This window comes from Nyctibius grandis, chromosome 1 (genome assembly GCF_013368605.1).
Source record: "Nyctibius grandis isolate bNycGra1 chromosome 1, bNycGra1.pri, whole genome shotgun sequence".
Lineage (NCBI taxonomy): Eukaryota > Metazoa > Chordata > Aves > Nyctibiiformes > Nyctibiidae > Nyctibius > Nyctibius grandis.
This window is the reverse complement of record NC_090658.1, coordinates 21,715,456-21,732,807: the sequence shown is the minus strand read 5'-3', so window position 1 is coordinate 21,732,807 and position 17,352 is coordinate 21,715,456. Positions and strand designations below refer to the sequence as shown.

At 36.7% G+C, this 17,352-nt stretch overlaps 1 protein-coding gene across 1 annotated transcript in view; it reads left to right on the top strand.

Annotated features, from left to right (window-relative positions):
- Positions 1 to 17,352, top strand: part of IARS2 (isoleucyl-tRNA synthetase 2, mitochondrial) — a 33,203-nt gene that overhangs the window by 3,734 nt on the left and 12,117 nt on the right. The window contains exons 3-14 of the mRNA XM_068395420.1: positions 1,398 to 1,554; positions 2,641 to 2,789; positions 2,879 to 2,928; positions 3,027 to 3,136; positions 3,222 to 3,312; positions 3,695 to 3,810; positions 5,451 to 5,620; positions 6,534 to 6,624; positions 6,834 to 6,985; positions 7,979 to 8,139; positions 15,795 to 15,897; positions 16,514 to 16,607. Coding sequence (XP_068251521.1) covers positions 1,398 to 1,554; positions 2,641 to 2,789; positions 2,879 to 2,928; positions 3,027 to 3,136; positions 3,222 to 3,312; positions 3,695 to 3,810; positions 5,451 to 5,620; positions 6,534 to 6,624; positions 6,834 to 6,985; positions 7,979 to 8,139; positions 15,795 to 15,897; positions 16,514 to 16,607 — 1,444 coding nt within the window. The remainder of the gene's footprint in view (positions 1 to 1,397; positions 1,555 to 2,640; positions 2,790 to 2,878; positions 2,929 to 3,026; positions 3,137 to 3,221; positions 3,313 to 3,694; positions 3,811 to 5,450; positions 5,621 to 6,533; positions 6,625 to 6,833; positions 6,986 to 7,978; positions 8,140 to 15,794; positions 15,898 to 16,513; positions 16,608 to 17,352) is intronic.

Genomic DNA, 17,352 nt, shown 5'->3' with positions numbered 1-17,352 from the left:
GGGAAAGACTAAAATGTGACCCATGGCTTCTTACAGTACTAGTGCCAAAGGCTGGACTTCTGAAAATGATAAGTTTTGGTAGGTGATCACTTATATCAAAGACCAGTAATATGCACTAGGCCGATGCTTTACATCCAGCTCAATGTTTTAAAAATGAGAGCAAGTGGGATTTGTTCACTTCAAGTCTCACAAGTTTATAAAGTGCATCTTTCAGTTATACTGAATGTGGATTCCTTTGATCAGAGGTCCTCTGAGGTTCTGCCAAAATACAAGATGGAGGGCAAGAAAAATCACAAATACATGGTCTTAAGTGTAAATTTATCATGCAGCCTTTTATAGTTGGGTTTTTTAATAGGAGGATCTGTCACAGTTTAAAGCTGGGCCAGCTATTAAACCTGTGGCAGACGCTCTCTGTTAACTCTCCCCCCACCCCCTGAAGGGAAAGGGAAAGGGAAAAGGGAGAGAGACTTATGGGTTGGAAAGTTAAAACAGTTTTAATAAACTATAATAATGAAAAAGAGTATAATAATAATAATAGAAGTAATCAAATATATACAAATATATACAAAACCAAAATCGAGCTCCCCCGATGTTGGCCACATCACCACCAGCACTGCAGGGCAGAATCACAGAATCACAGAATGTTAGGGATTGGAAGGGACCTCGAAAGATCATCTAGTCCAATCCCCCTGCCGGAGCAGGATTGCCTAGACCATATCACACAGGAACGCGTCCAGGCGCGTTTTGAATGTCTCCAGAGAAGGAGACTCCACAACCTCTCTGGGCAGCCTGTTCCAGTGTTCGGTCAAACAGGCTCCAGGAAGGCCCAGGCTGGGCCCAGCGACGGTCGAGAACTGGATTCAGGGATGCACGGATCGGGATCGGGGGCAGCAGGAAAATGGACAGAGTCCTCTTGGGCCACCGGCCATAGCAGAAAGAGAGTGAGACCCTCGTGATCCCCGCGCTTTATACTGAGAATGACGTGTATGGGATGGAATACCTTCGTTGGTCAATTTTGGGTCACCTGCCCTGTCCGCTCCTCCCTGCAGGTGCGACCCCCCTTCGGCTCTTCACTCGTAAGCAGTGAGGAATTCAGCAGTGACCTTGGTTTCTCTAAGACTAAGTACAGGAAGAGCCTTTCTGCACAACATCCCTACCGGTGCCTCAGCGATAACTACAAACTTCGAGCGTTATCAGTCCTGGAAGCAGACACTGTCTGCAAAACATGCAGTTACTTTGAGAAAGTGCAGTTACTCAGAAGAGACTTAGCTGAAAGTAAAAATTATTCAAAGGAAAATTGGCCTGGTTTAGGCCAAACCAGGACAGGATCTTAATTAATAATGTAGCTGTTCCACATGGGGGAGCTAAAGTGATAACAGACCCTTGTGTCTTTTCAGATTTTGAAAGACATCACTAATCGTTTCTACATGATGAGAGGCTATAAAGTACATTATGTGCCAGGATGGGATTGTCATGGGTTGCCAATTGAGTTGAAGGCATTGTCAGAAGTCAAAGGAGCTGAAAATCTTTCACCAATGGAAATTCGACAGAGAGGTGAACTGCTGTTTGCAGTGTCTTTATAGAAAAAGTTGGCTTAAGTATTTGTATGTCTTACTTGTATTTTGTATTTTATGCTTTATGTGTAGCTTTTATACTTTATTGTGGGCTTTTCTATTAGCTATTGGTGACATTTTCTATGATGACTGTATGTATTTGCCAAGCAGATTGAGTACAATGTAATCTTATGAAATGGGATAATTGAACACAGGCTTAATTTGTTGCTGTAATGAACATACATAGCATTGACCGTGGGTTTAGAAAATCAGGAGGGCAGAGGATTTGGTTTTCTGCTTTGCTTGACTGTGTATGGCATGAAACTGTTATTTATCAGATCAACATCCTTTTGGTTTTTGAAGACAGAATTTGATTAAGAGCTAAAAAGATGCATGTAAAAATCAGCCTTCATCAGGACAGCTTGGCTCAGTATCATAAGTAGGGATGTATTTGTTGACTGTGTTTTTAACAATACTACAAAACTATACGAGTGATTCTTTCAGAGAAAGTTAGTCTGCATTATATGGAAACTGTTTTGAAGAAAGAATTTCAAATACCATATGTATTGAAAGACATCAACATTCATGTGCAAAGCTATTTGTAATGAGCAGTTTAAATTGCTTTAGCTTGAAATTGTGGCAATGAAGTGAGCTGACTTATGTGCAGCATGTTGCTTTGAAAAGTTTGGATCAGCATCAACAAAGGTCGTTAATTTTCACTCTTCTTTTACGTTATTTGAGAATGCATTTTGAGAAGTTGTTCATTATAACTAAATATACTTATTTTTCCCTCTTCCGTAAAAAGAAAGCTTATATTCTAGAGACATTTGTGCGTTATGTCCCTGTATTAGTTTAAAAAGTGCCATTCGTGGATCTTTTTACTCTTTGCAGTGATTTTATATAACTGCTTCTCTGAAATACATTTTTTTGAGTCATAATACTCTATTTAATACATATCAGTAATTAGTGCATAGTTTCAACATGTTCAGCTCGGGCTTTTCTAAAAACCATCAATAGCATATTTTAAATGGTATTATATTGATCTTAGGGCGCTAAACCATGTGCTTAATGGAACTATTCCCTTCAGCCAGAGAATTTGCAGAAAGAGCAATTGAGAAACAGAAATCCGCCTTCATTCGTTGGGGTGTGATGGCAGACTGGGCTAACTGCTACCGTACATTTGATCCAAAGTATGAAGCAAACCAGCTGAGAGTCTTCTATAAAATGTATGATAAGGTATGTTGAACTTTTGTTGAAGTGTGTTTTGATTTGTCATGACTTTCGATTCTCCTGACTTTCTTTTTTCACCTCCCTTTCCTCTTTAGGGTTTCATTTATCAGGACTATAAACCTGTGTTCTGGTCCCCTTCAGCAAAGTAAGAATCAAGTTACTATTTTGTCTTCAAAATTTTAGCAAGGATATCAATAGGTTTTCATGTGCAGGTGTGTTAACTTATGTTTGATACCTACCCAGAACAGCCTTGGCTGAAGCAGAGCTTGAATACAACGAGCAGCATGTCAGTCGTTCTGTGTATATGAAATTTCCCCTGTTAAAGTCACCACCTAAGCTGACTTCTGTGATAGGTACGACTTCTGTATAGATTTTAAGACTAATAGCTTTTTTTTTTGTTACAATTGTAAGTAAAGTACTTCTAACTTACATTTGTAGATGGATCATCCCCTGCTAGTGTGCTAGTCTGGACCACACAACCTTGGACTGTGCCAGCCAATCAAGCAGTTTGTTACATGCCAGATTCAGCGTATGTGTCTTCAACTTGGTTCAGTGACCTGCATCAGTCCTTATCAGTATTTATCAGCAAAGTTAAAACGTTCTGGACTACCTTTACATTTTACTTGAGGCATCTTTTTTGTATTTTGGGTTTGGTTTTTTTTAAGTGACACAATTGTAAGCTGTGTTCTATATCTGTTAACATATTAATTTCTGCTTTCATTTTCATTTTTTAAAATTATTTCTTCGTCATGATGTTACCTTATCTTGAAATTCTTTTGAGATTTACGAGTGAATTGGACATATAGATCTTAAAACATTTTGCTGTCTTTTAGAGATGGAGTGTTTAAACAATTTGTAGCTTTATGGTGTTTGTAATTATTTAGTATCACAAATACATATTTGCATTGTAGATACTCAGTTGTGAAATGTACAACTACTGGTGAACACTTCATTCTAGCTGCAGACAGAGTTGAATCTACAGCTGCTGTTTTGGACACACAGTTTGAGGTTGTGTCAACGTGTAAAGGTAGGTTTTAATATTGTTAATCTTAAGTTCCTTAGAAATCTGCTTGTAGGTGTCTGAAAACTGCTTCAGTTTTGATGTATTATTAAGTTTGTTTATATTTGGAGAACATGCTTCACTAAAATAAAACAAAGAGGAGTAGTAGTCTGTCAGATTTACTATTGGTGTATTGTAGCTCAAATTTTCATCCATAGATTTCAAAGTACTTTTTACAATCTGGATTCACACTTGGAAAACTTAAACGCAGAGTGGAAGTCTGTTCAGTATCAAAATTTAATTACACCAAATGCAGTCTGTCTGTCTTTCTCATCCATTGCTGATGAGAACAAGGGTCTAATTACAAGTATGCTTGCTGACTGCCTGATTGCTGAGTTCTATGAAAACTATTGAAATTACCTAGTGTAGCAGAATCAGTAGCACTATCAGCTGTTATTGTCATGTTACATTACTTTTCAAGTTTTTCATTGTTAAGAGATGTCTTAAGCCTTCACCATCACCATGAAGACTGTTGAGATATTATAGGTGACTGTTGTCTGTATGGACAAACTAAAGCAGTTAAGTTTGCATCCTAACAAACTGCATAATAGTATTTCTTAATAGACAGATTTCTGATTCAGTGTCATGAGTTGGGATTTACTGTGTCATTTGTGAACTTTATTCATTTGCCTTTATTAGTGATTCAATGATAGAAATATGCATATCTAAAGGAGGTGAGAAATCTGTTTCTATGACTCTTTCAGGTTGTTTTGGTGTCTTTGCCTTCTTTTTCAGAGGGGAAAAAAATATCCATTTCTCTGCTTAATAATCTTGGGTTTACCTAATAAAATTACCTGTAGGTGTTCTTCTCACAGGTTCCACCTTCTTGAGTCACATGCTTTGTAGATAATCTACAACAGTAGAGTTCAGCCTTCTTGAAAATAAATTTAATATTAGAGCCTGTTCTTTTTATCTTCCCATATATTCAGTAATTAGTTATATTTGTTGCCTTTCTGTGTTTGTGTACCTAACTGTCTGACAGCAGTTCCTAAACAGGTTCCTCCTAGGAAGAAAGCATTCAGGGAAGGCCATTTTGTCATATGAGGCATTCCTCTCTGATTCTTGACTTTCACAAGGCTTTACTACTAAGATTTTTTTAGTGTTTTTTTAAACCTTAAATTGTCACTAGCTTTGTTCGCGCTGTACTCTCTTTGTTTGTATGTAATTCAGAGAATTTAAATGAATTGTTCATGATAATGTTAGTACTTAGTGGCAGAACTAGGATTAGATCCCAAATTCAACGATTTTAGCCTACTAAATCATTATTGAGATCTGTTTCCAGAACACTGAGATAGTGATCCCCAAGGAATGGGAATGTGTGGAGTGTCTCTACATGGAATGTCTCTACTAACAGAATACCATTGTCTAAGGTAGAAGAAAAGCTTTTTCTTCAAAGGAAAAAAGCCTGTGTGCAAGATGATTAACAATGCAGAGAATTTGAAAGCATTTGGATGGGGACCCACAAACAAGATAAAGTAGTAGTACATCTGAATAGTATCCCGTGTGTACACTTGCTGATCAATTGTTCCATTTCTGCTCTCTGATAAAAGAAGCTGAATGCATGAATTGTGTTTCTCTATTTTCTCTTCTGTATATTTCACCCCCAGGTGTAGATTTGGCAGATGGTTCTTGTGCTCATCCCACAATTCCTGGCAGAGTCTCTCCTCTGTTACCTGCAAATCACGTGACAATGGCAAAAGGAACAGGGTTAGTTCATACAGCCCCAGCTCATGGTATGGAAGACTACAGCGTAGCTTCCCACCATCAGCTACCCACGGTACTTTATTTTTTCAGCTGTTGCTCTTGATTTCCTGCAACATTTTGATCATGTGTCCCTAAAGTGATTGTTGTAATTTGTGCATAAAACTTGAAAATGTTTTGAAGCCTTCACATAAATGTGAGTATAACTAATGGCCCGGAGGAATGCAGGACTAACCTTAAAAAAGTGTGTATCAAAATAAAAGGATGGGGTTTTTCATCCGTCCGCTAATTAAAGCTTACAGGGAAGTGGTAGAATAGCATTGATTTCTCTCTCTGTTTTTGGTTTTGTTTTTTAAAGGGTAACACAGACAACAATTCTCAGATATTGGCTCTCAGTACTCAGAATTGGCTTTTAAAGCTGTATCTTGCAGACCAGTAAATCACCAGTTATGTAGGTCATTATTACTATTCTTTTTCAGCAAAGCGTGTTTTAAATGAATACATAAATACAGTTCAGTTATGCACGATCAGTTTGTGTTTGGTGGAAATGAAGATGCAGGGTATTCTTTTTCTCTTTACCTTTTTAAAGAGGTGACTCTTGAGATGTTCCAAAACCTGATTATACTCGTATTTCTAGTTGGTTTTTTTCAGCGGTAGGTTTTTTCTTGGAGGTGGGTTGGTTGGTTTGTTTTTGTTTTTCACTGTTAATTTGAAAATTCATTGAAATACTAACCAGTGACTTGATGTAAGACAGTTGTGGTATATCTGCAAATGTAATGGTGCTCATTACTTCTGATACATAAAATTCACTTGCCTGGTAGATAACTAAATTGCAGTTCACTAAATCTGAAGTGTACTTAAATACGACATACTTTGCTATTCATCAGAAAAGTAGTTACTCAGCAGGGTACTTAAGTTGCTTTTGAATACCAAAAAGGTAATTAATTGCCATACAGTATTTTATTGACATGATTAACATTTATTTTTAGGATTGCCTTGTGGATGAAGGTGGATTTTTTACCGAAGCTGCAGGTCCTGAACTTCAAAACAAGAATGTCCTTGAAGAGGGGAATGAAGCTGGTGAGTATTTGATGTTTAGCCATTTGTTACTTTATCAGTTACATTCCTGCAGGTATATTTTGAGGGTTCATATAAACTCAACACATTTTGAATACAGATGAAGTGTAAGCACTTCTTATTATGTGTTGACCATGGAAAGGAATGAATTGAGGTTAACAGTGACAGTGTGGTCAAATCGGATTTTAATCTTGCCTCAATTTTTCACTCAGTCATTCAGATGCTTCAAGCAGCCGGGAGTTTGTTAAAAGAGGAGAAATATGTGCACAGTTACCCATATGACTGGAGGACTAAAAAACCAATGATTATTCGTGCCAGCAAACAGTGGTTTGTAAACACAGCAAGTGTGAAGGCTACAGCACAGGTATACAATTTTGCTTTTGTACAGGACGTTGAAAGACAGTTGATGCCATTCAGAATCAGCAAAACAATCTTGCTGTAGCTCACTCCAGAATATGTTCTTGGCTGGGGTTTACAAACAGTAGCTGAAATGTGTTAATTGTTGTAGAAGTGATGAACGTTGTTGTTTTTTTTGTCAATATTGATATAATCCAGAATAAATACATTGACTGACATATTTGTTAATTGTATTTACAGGAGATGTCTAAGTTTCTTAGAGATACTGAATTTTTTCCCCAAAGTATTTTTAAAAATATGTTTCAAGGAATTAAATCAGAAAAGACAATTTTATCATTATTAAAATTACCTTTGTTGTTATGGTAGCCTTGCATGGACAGACATCTTTGCTCCCCTATTACTTTTGCCACAGTCCTATTTTAAATAACTTGAAAACGTATTTTTTTAGTATACAGTGCTCTTTGAGATTATGTACATCTACACAGAAAACTGAGGCCAGCACCTTAGGGTGTATTGGGTAACAGTGATTTCATCCTAATTAGAGCATGAAGTATTTATTCCATATTCATCTTTATCTAGAATGAAGGAGAATATGATGGTTGCTCAGTGTGAGTGGTAGCCCACTCTCTCTAATACAGGCAGTATGTATCAAGATGGGATTTCAAAGCAGACAACAGCCCAAGACACAGTGAGCTATTAAACTTCAGATAGATACTGATGCCATTTCTAACTCGCTTTAGGATGCATCTGCCAGATATCAGAGCTGGCAAACAAGCGTTTGTTGCTCTGTGGGGACGTATCAGTATATACAGCGTTCGGAGCATGTTGCTGAAGAGCAACTTGTGGTGAAGGAAACAAAGTAAATGTGATGGTTGCCCGAGAACATGTTATTCAGTACTGGGAGTGGGAGTGTAGACTTGCACCTTTTTTTTACTGGTAGCATAAACAGTGTTTGTGTGAATGCTGAATCGTGTTCAACAATTCCCTGTCTACTTCATAGGAAGTGCTGAAAAAAGTGAAAGTTATTCCTACGTCTGCAGTGAACAGAATGCTGGAAATGCTGGACAGAAGGACGTTTTGGTGTATATCACGGCAAAGATGTTGGGGTGTTCCAATTCCTGTTTTTTATCAGAAGAACACAGGAGAATGCTTGATAAACAGGTATTTGTCTAGCTTTATATACTGAAAAATGAAAGAATGAGCACTGTCTGTTGTGCTGCAGTTACACAATATTATAAAACTTCTAACTATTTAAGTATAAATACATGCTTTTCCTTGTAATTGTTTATACACAGAACTAATTCAGCTATAAATTAAAACAATCAAAACCTCATTGCTGAAGGTGACTTGTGTGTAAGAAATAGAAATCTGTTTACTTAGATACTAACATTACCTGAAAAGTCCCCTTGATAGTAATTGCTGCTTTTGTCCCTCATCTTCAGGTTAAGTGAGCTGGCAGTAATCACTGGCCTTTACATTTAAGCAAGGTGTAAAATGCGAGTTGTAGTTAGACTAGATTGCTACTGTAACTGTAGCACTGTAAATTGAACAATTATAGATATTTTGTCAAAATAGACATGAATAAGTGGCAATGAGATATCTGAAGTGGAATAACCAAATCAGTTGCAGAATAAACAACTGCACTTTGTTTCAAAATAAAATTCGAGTGTTTTTGAAGAACCAGCCTTAATAAATGTGAGTGACCTTTAGCTGTATGATTTGGTATGTCTAAAGCTTCAGATACTAGCCTTATTCTGCCATCTTTCGGTTAATAGTATCCAGATATTGCAAACACTGCATTTCAGGAATTTCAGACAATGTAATGCAGACAACATCCAAGCTATGCTTTACAACAAGAAACCTCAACCAAATATGATCCTTTTCTGTCTTTTAAGGAGTAACAGAGTTCTGCTTTTACCTCTTCGGGGAACAGAGGTTTTCAATTGTGAATATCCTTTAAGACGTGATTTTATAAAAATAGTATTGTGGAGTTCCACATTCATTGTTTATTTCCATATTTGTTTTCTGTCTAGAGATATGCTAGCGTAACTCCATTTTATCCATCTTAACCTTACAATCGTTTGTGCGAATTCATTATGGGTAATAAGACTGCATAGCTGGAGATGAACTTAAGTAGTGTTGCAGAACTCTTTTTATTCTGGTGTTGAATAAATACACTGTAGAGGGTCCAGCATGTTTTCCAGAGGCTGGACTGAGCACGTAAGTATAGTAATAGGTGAGGCTTAGGGTGTGGAGAGCAGGGAATGGACTTTAAGCGGTTAGTTCTTAGCTTCACCTAGTATGACTGGGTGTGTAGGTGCACAGATATGTACTTTGACTCTTTCACAGTAGGCAATAACTGTGAGAAAAGACCACAATAACCATAGTCGTTTATAGTACCTGAATAGTGCTGACGCACATCAGGACATAAATGGATGGAGGCTCTGTGGGGTGTAAAATCATGTTACCTGCAAAAATTGTTACCGTGTTAAAAAGTAAGTGGATGTTCACATTAAAAACCTACAATTTCTGAGGAATAGTTATTGTAGCCTGTCTGCAGAGTAGGCTTGAGTGTGTTACTTGTGCTTGCTTAAGATTGTTAAAATACGTAGTTTAACAACAAAATAAGAGTGTAATGAAAAACAGTTTAGCAGCTGGCAGTCAAATGTGAAGGGCACCATGGAGCAATGGCTCCTTCAGAACATAGAGTAGCTGACCCAGCTGGTACAGAAAGCATTTGAAAAGAGGGATGCATGGGAGTTCCTTTAGGTTGTAGTAAAATTACTTTGAAAACCAGTGACCTATATTAAAAAGCATGTCTTTTGTAAGTGCTTGAGCTGTGTGAGATTATTGCTGGAGTTGTACGATATGTGGCAATCAGGGCATTTTGATGTGATAAACTCTGCAACAGTTTAACAACTTGACCTTGGTGTGTAGGTATTGGCCTAGCAGTCACACATGTAGGTGAACGAACAAAGGGACAGTATGGCATGTTTGGTTAGAATTGATCTCAGGGAAAAAAGAGAGGAATTTAGGAAAAAAAAAAAGCATGTCCAATATGTTTGAAAAGTAGGTTTATTCCATTTGACTTACAGCTTCTGATGCTCATTTATAGTCAGTACTCTTTACTTCTAACGTATTTTACAGTAGAGGTGAAATTTTCAAAGAAAAGTTTAAAACACTCATTAGATATTTAAAGTTAGCCGTAGCAGACTTCTGTAACCAGAGTAGGAAAAGTGCACAGAATATTGGCCTATAGAAATGACAGGCAAATTTAGCAAGCAGTCTGTCAATTCATAGGTCATTTTCCTGGACACCAGTTCTTATTGAAATAAACAGCTAAGCCTAAATATTTTGTGGCTTTTGCATTATAATTTTGAAAATCATATCACAATAGGTAGCTGACATATTTCTAACACTTAAGAAGTTCCGTATTCAAATTGTGTGAATAATTAATATCATTAAAACAACAGTAAATAACTTACATTTCAAAACAAAAGCTGTTTTCTTATCTTGAATGCTGGATAAATGTGCTTCCAGTAGCAGCTGCTCTGCAGTTTTTGAGTGGCTATCAAAAGTAACAGCATCTCCACTGGAAGTCAGTGTAGTCCACATGGAGTTGCTGTTACATATGAGAGCACCGGTGGTTGATCTTGAGTGATCCTTTTTACGTATCACCTGCAAAAAGGCTTCTAAAAAAAAAAAAGTCCCAAAAATAAACTGCTATTTCCCTCCATAAGTGAGAGTTTCCCCTGAATTTGTCACGTGAAAGGCTGCAAAGAGCTTCTCTTTCAAGATGCAACTGCTCATCTCTAACAGAATATTTTTCCCACACCAACCATCCTGTCTTTCTAACTTGAAAGCCAAAATCTGGATTGTCATCTTGTACACAAGCAGTTTGATGCAAGATCTCCATGAGTCATCTTCTTTGCTGCTGTGGCCCCCCCGTAACCCTGAAAGACATTTGATTGTATGACACTATTGTCTGTGGTTATAAATTTAATATGCTACTGATGATTAGATTCTTTACATAGAGTATACCACATCATATCGCGATCAGGAATTAAAAAATTATTATAAAATAACAAAACCATATGTGAGAGAGGGAAAAGGAGAGAACATTTTTTCATTATTGTCATTTTCAGTAAGAATACGGAGGTAAGATTCTGTGCGATTTTTCTGCACGAATGGAGAAAAAAGACTTTAAATAGAATACATGCACAAATAAACACTTATATTGTTTGTCAACTTTCAAAATTTGATAGATTTCGAGAGAAAACATTCTGATTCTAGGAAATTCTGTAACTCATGGAAGAGAGGAGAGAAAGAGCTCCAAAAGTAAAAAGAGAGATTTATATTTCTAGTAGTAGTTCCGACCAGGTAATAAATGTGATACACATACTTTAATCTGACCTCATGCAATAATTTCTTTACAAATTCACTGTTCAGATATTGGTAATAATAAGTGCTCTTGCAAAGATTATTCTAATGCCTGAGAACTTTTGTCCCCTTCTCTGTGACTTTCATTAACAAGTAACTTAAATTTCAGACAAAGTAAACCCCAACCTGTTTTTGAAGTAGATCTACCCTGTGCTGTAATTTGCTTTTTAAAATATTAAGACATTTCAGTGACTTGTAAGCAATAGCAACTTACCGTAACATACTTAGTGCTGCAGTATCAACGTTCATGTCAAAAAAGAAGGTAACTTGCCCTCTTTACTGTTGTTTGAAAAGAGGTTGAGAGAACATCAGGCACTGTATTCTTCTCCTCCTGACTGTATCTTAATGCTGCCTAATTTCTGTTAACACATTAAATAAGTGTTCAGCATAATCAATATCAGACTTCAGAGTGATTGGCTGGTGTCGTGGTAGCGTGAATTGCCGTAGGGGTTTCAGTGTTAAAACGTAGCGAGTGACACGTAATGCGAGTTCTAGATAGTGTATGAATACAGGGCAAAGTTTTACAATGGTGTTTATTGCTAACTCAGTGAATTATCATGCTCACGTTGAAGCCCACAGATTATAAAGTGATGAGTAGTTGTTTGAGAAAGGTGGTTTTCACTTGCACCTTATATAAAAGTACTTTGCAAAAATCTTCCTCCTAACAATACAGATACCTTAAATATAGTCATTCCTCTCTGGTAATAGTTAATCATAAGGATCCTGGGAAAAGATTAGAGGAATGGGGTGGTGGGGTTGTTTGTCTTGGGTTTTTCAAACTGTAGGAGGACAAAGTATTTGGTGAAACGGTATCCTGGAAATCTTTGGTCTTAACTGTCTCCTCTTATAAAATACTTGACTGTTAATGTTCACTTATATTCTGTAGGGAAACGGAATATAATGAAAAAACCTTGCACTTGCTAAAACGTTTTTATACTTGGTTTGAAACTATGATAGGATTTTGAGAATATTGGTCAATAATAAGTTGACTTCACCGTCAATGACTCTTTATTTCTCGTAAGTGATTCATAACACAAATCTGACCTTCTTTTAGTTGTCTGAAAACTTTGATCTGTAGCCTAATCGTATCTGTTAGTTCACATGTCACAAAAATGTGTGTTTAAAATAATTCTGCCCTTCATAAATTAAAAATATGAGCCTTTACGTTGCATGGCAATACACTTCGTAAAAGGTTAGTCCGTAGTATGTTTTGTAGTAATGGTGTATCTACAGTGGTAGATGACTGTTGTGTGGTGTTGGCAATACTGACTTACTGTAAATGAAAGCAGTCATTTTATGATGGTTTCCCAAGGGAGATTGATAGCAAGGTTTTATTTCCTTCTTGTCCCTCCCCCTGCCTCTGATGGAAAGGAGAACAGTTTGTCCTCACTACAGGTAATACAGGTTGCACTAACACAGTGTTTCAGGTCCCCCCCTTGTTAATTTCTCCGAATATTTGTGTGATAGGCCTGACCTTTATCATTGTCTCTTCATTGAGGAGAGATCTCATTGCAATTAACAGTTGCCGTGTCAGAAAACTGGTGGCACTTCAGGCTGTATCTCCTTTGCTTAAAGCTTAGAATATCTGATAAATTGAGCTTTCTGCTGTTATCAGAATTCAGACAGTTGCTGGAAAACATTGTTTGTTAAGAGCAGATGTTGTTTAAGATAGCTGTTATTTTTGGTCTGTAGCTGGATTTCTCTCCTTTTAAAAATCCCTACAAACAGGGATGTCATTAAATACCTGTTGAATGCTTTAAAAATTTATAAGTTGGAAATGAATTCATCACTAGAGTTTATGTCCTTCCACTGAAGTGTATTTGCAATATGGAAAAGCTATGTAGAAGACATGTTTAGTTCCTGTTTAAATTTTCTACTTATTTTATAGGGCATGCTGGTAGCTTTTCTATAGTAGTTATGGGTATAATTCTTGATTAGAAAAATTTTCTGGCTATAATTTGATACCAGAGCCATTAGCTGAGCACTGAATTACAGCTTCCGTGAGTCACTCAACATGCACTAACATTTTATGTGGTAATAAGTGTGTTTTAGGGTAAATCATCCTCTTTTTAATTTAGCTACTCTATGTTCTGCTGGTGACTGCCATGGGTAAGACTTGGCCAGTAACAGGAAGGCATTAAGGCTGTGGAGAAATATTCACTTGAAGACAGCTAGTTATTCATAATTTTCTTTAAAAATACACTCATAGTGTATTTGAGAAGATTCAAAGATGGAGCCTTCTGTTGGCAAGGAGTGAAAAATAATGTTGTGTATGGCTTTTCCTAAAATGTTCCCAGGTGCTACAGTCTGTGTCATCACTGAAGGTCTGGGTGTAAAGCCAGCCTCTTCAGTGGAAGTTACTGACCCTGCAAGAGGAGACAAATTCAGTGGAATAGTTTAGTCTGGGCTGAGACAAACAAACTTCTCCTTGCCTTATTTGATTTTTTTTCCTGTGAGCTTTCTGAATTTGAAGATTTAGCCTGAAGGAAGCAAAGCATAAAGGATACTTATCAGCTATCTGCCACGAATCTACCAGGACTGGAGTTTGCTTTTGTCTTGGGGAAGTAAGACTTCACAACTGGAAGTACAGACAAACAGGCCTCTGTGCAAATATTTCTGAAAGGAAAAAATACCATTTGGATCCAGAGCTCCTAAATGTTGTTTTACCAAGATAAATGTTAGCAGATACATTACAAAGCCATAAATTGTGTCCTATCATCATTAAACTGGAAGGTGAATGATACCCATTCTAGCCTGAAAGGGTAAGAATGGCGGTGGTTTGCTAGCTGGCTCTTGCTTTGTGAGTGTTATTGGTTAGTGGGTTTTGTCTCCAGAAAACCTACGGGGATGTTTCTACAGTAATTTACTTTGAAAAGTAAATTGATTAATTGATGACTGATTGATGAATACAAAACTGTTGATGTATCATTGCAATTTTATTCCCACAATCAAGCAAAATTGCATTTTCTTCTTACTGTCTCACCTCATGTCATGTAATTAAGTAATAATTTATTTCACATCTTCTTGAAGAACATGGGTTTTCATGCTTAAACTCCGTGTTTGAGTCCACTAAATGTTGCAGTGATGTAACTCAGCTTATTAGCAGTGCAGAAAAAATACTGTGCTGAAGTCCAAATACAAAACCGAGTGATGACACTGAAGTTAGATCATCTGCCTTTTGTGTTTCCAAGATAATTATGACAGATCATTATTTTAGTTTTTTCCCCTTTCGCAGTACTGTGTCAAGAAGTTAGTTAATTGATTAAATCTTCATTTCTTGAGTTAAAAACTAATCTATGGTGAATTAGGTAACACAGCGGTTTTAGTTTGAAGTTGGCAGGTCGTGATGATCTGCTGTAATCCTTAAATACAGCAGATATTTTAAAACTCATCTGTTTGGTAAGTGTTCTGTGAGTCAGCAAGACGAAGTGTGTGGGGTTTGTTTTGTTTTTAAGCTATCTTAATTTATGTCTAGACTTGACATTAAAAATGATATGAAAAATCAATTCCCCATAGCCTTACCTACAGGGACAACGATTGAATGTGTCATAAATAGTGCACAGAACCGCACACCTTGTGGTTGTGTTATCTGTTCACATCAGAAAAATTGCTTAGTTAACTTTTTTATTTTTCTTACTTCCATAGGATCTGTTTATTTCAGGACCTTTGTCCTGGCTGATGCTATACCATATGAACTCATGTATTGCCTTCAGAGTGTATATTGAATGGTTGTTTACATCATTCTCTACTCAGTACAGAAGTTTCCGTTTCCCACATTATTGGGATTAATGTATTTATATATAATGTTTCTTACCCTTTAAAAAATATATTGCTAAAAAAGAGGAATCCAGGCAACCAGACGTCTTATATATATATATGTACATTATTTGAAATGCTGCCATTTCCTAACTCTCTATTTCCATATGAGTTCTCAAGGTCGCTTTATCCAGTGGAGAAAAGAAGCCTGTTGTCAAAAAGAGCCAATAGTTTTTGGGGGAAATAGTTGTTTAGTTTCTGTAAATCCAAGGTCAAGAAATAGCAAGTGAAATGGATTTTAGAAGTTTTCAAGCTGCTGGCATCTTTTTTAAGTGCCCAGTTTTTGCATATTTGCAGAAAAAGCTGTTTGGAATACACGTGGGTTTCTGTATGTCCAGGTTTTACACTACCCTACCCATCTCAGAAGACAAAAGTAGGAAGTCTTTTTAATACAGGCAGAGAGCTCTGTGGAGTCTTGTCTGGATTAGAAGCTGGAAAAACACAGGTTTAAATAGCTTGATCTCTTTATCAGTATATCTTACCACTTTGGATTGGGGATACTTGTTGGAAGGTACAATTAACTCATCAATTCATGAACCCCCTTTTTCCTTCTAATCTAGTGAAACTATCACAGAGGTCATCAAAATAGTGGAGCAGCAAGGAACAGATGCATGGTGGACCCTTCCTATTGAACAACTACTATCAAAAGAGGCTGTAGCGAAGGTAATTCTTTTTACTTCAAATACAGAAGGTGCTTGAGACAGTTTAGTGATGGGAAAAAATACAAAACCTTCATATATTCCTATGATCCTTTTCAATCTTGTACATTCATGAGAATGTATCCTGTGAAAGGATTATTCAGAAAGTGAGATCTGAGTATGGCAAAACACACACAATGAGATTTGTGCCATTAGTTCAGGGCAGAGGTCTCCATCCTCCTCGTTGTAGTTCAGGAGGAAAGTGGTATCCCAATTAACCAAATGATGAGCCCAAATATATATGACGTCTTTGTATTAAAATAGATTAAAATTTTTATTTAATTTTTCCTAACTTTTTATTGTTCCTTTTACCGTTGTGTTCTTAAGGTAGCACAGAAACTGTAGTTTTACTCTGCCATCTCAGGTTTTTTTGTTATTTTTCCTTTTTTGATTTTGGGTTTTCATCAGTAATTAGCTGAAAACTATTGTGAAAAAATTATCTAAATGATTTTGTGTTCACTCACAAAGTTGGTAGCAGAGCCTGTACAAAACTGGTCCAGAAACCAAATATACTTTATTTCTAGCTTTGAAATGATACGGAGTATTCTGTTTGCATTATTTAATAATTGTTTTTCCAATAGGCTGGTGGTCATGATGTTTTGGATTACGTCAAGGGACAGGACGTCCTAGACATCTGGTTTGACAGTGGAACTTCCTGGGCTCATGTTTTGGAAGGTACAGAATTAATATGTCGATCTTTGTTTTAAAATACTTGAAGAACGAAATATAACTGTTTTGCATGATGGTGTTGGTATCAGCAGAACTGGGTTGGATTATGTCAGCAGCAAACTGGTTGTGACTTCTTGTAAAGCTGCTTTTGCTTGTAAAGATAAGGGTTTAATGATGGCAAACTCATTTTCAGCATAGTAGAAGTTGAGATTTTTCTAATACTCTATTCTGACTGATTCTGCCATGTGGCATACCATATATCTTCCAATCAGAATGTATTTGTTTTGAGTATGGAAGTTGCATGACACAAACGGCCAAGGTACTTCATTGCTAGTTGGTAACTCTTAAATTATTTTCGGTTAACAAATTTCAGTTTGTGCTTGTGCATGCTATTTGAAGCAGAATAAAATTGAGATCAGCTGCTGGATCTAATTAAGTTTTATAATTTTAACAGTGTAGGCGTACTTTTTCACCTCGGATTACTTTCAGTAACTAAAGCAGTATATTGTGGCTTAAAAAATGTATACTTGCTGTATGCTGTTTATAGCTCCTACTGTCAGTAGTTGCTACTCAGCAGGCAGCAGATATATATTTGTATAAAAATACATAAAATATACACTGTTTGCCTGGAGGATAGTCCAAAGTCAGGAGTCCTTTCTAAAGGAGGAGTGGTCCCATGCATCAAGTCTGTTGGACTTTAAACCCTCAGTACACAATTGTGTGATAACAATCTTGTTGAATTATAAAACAC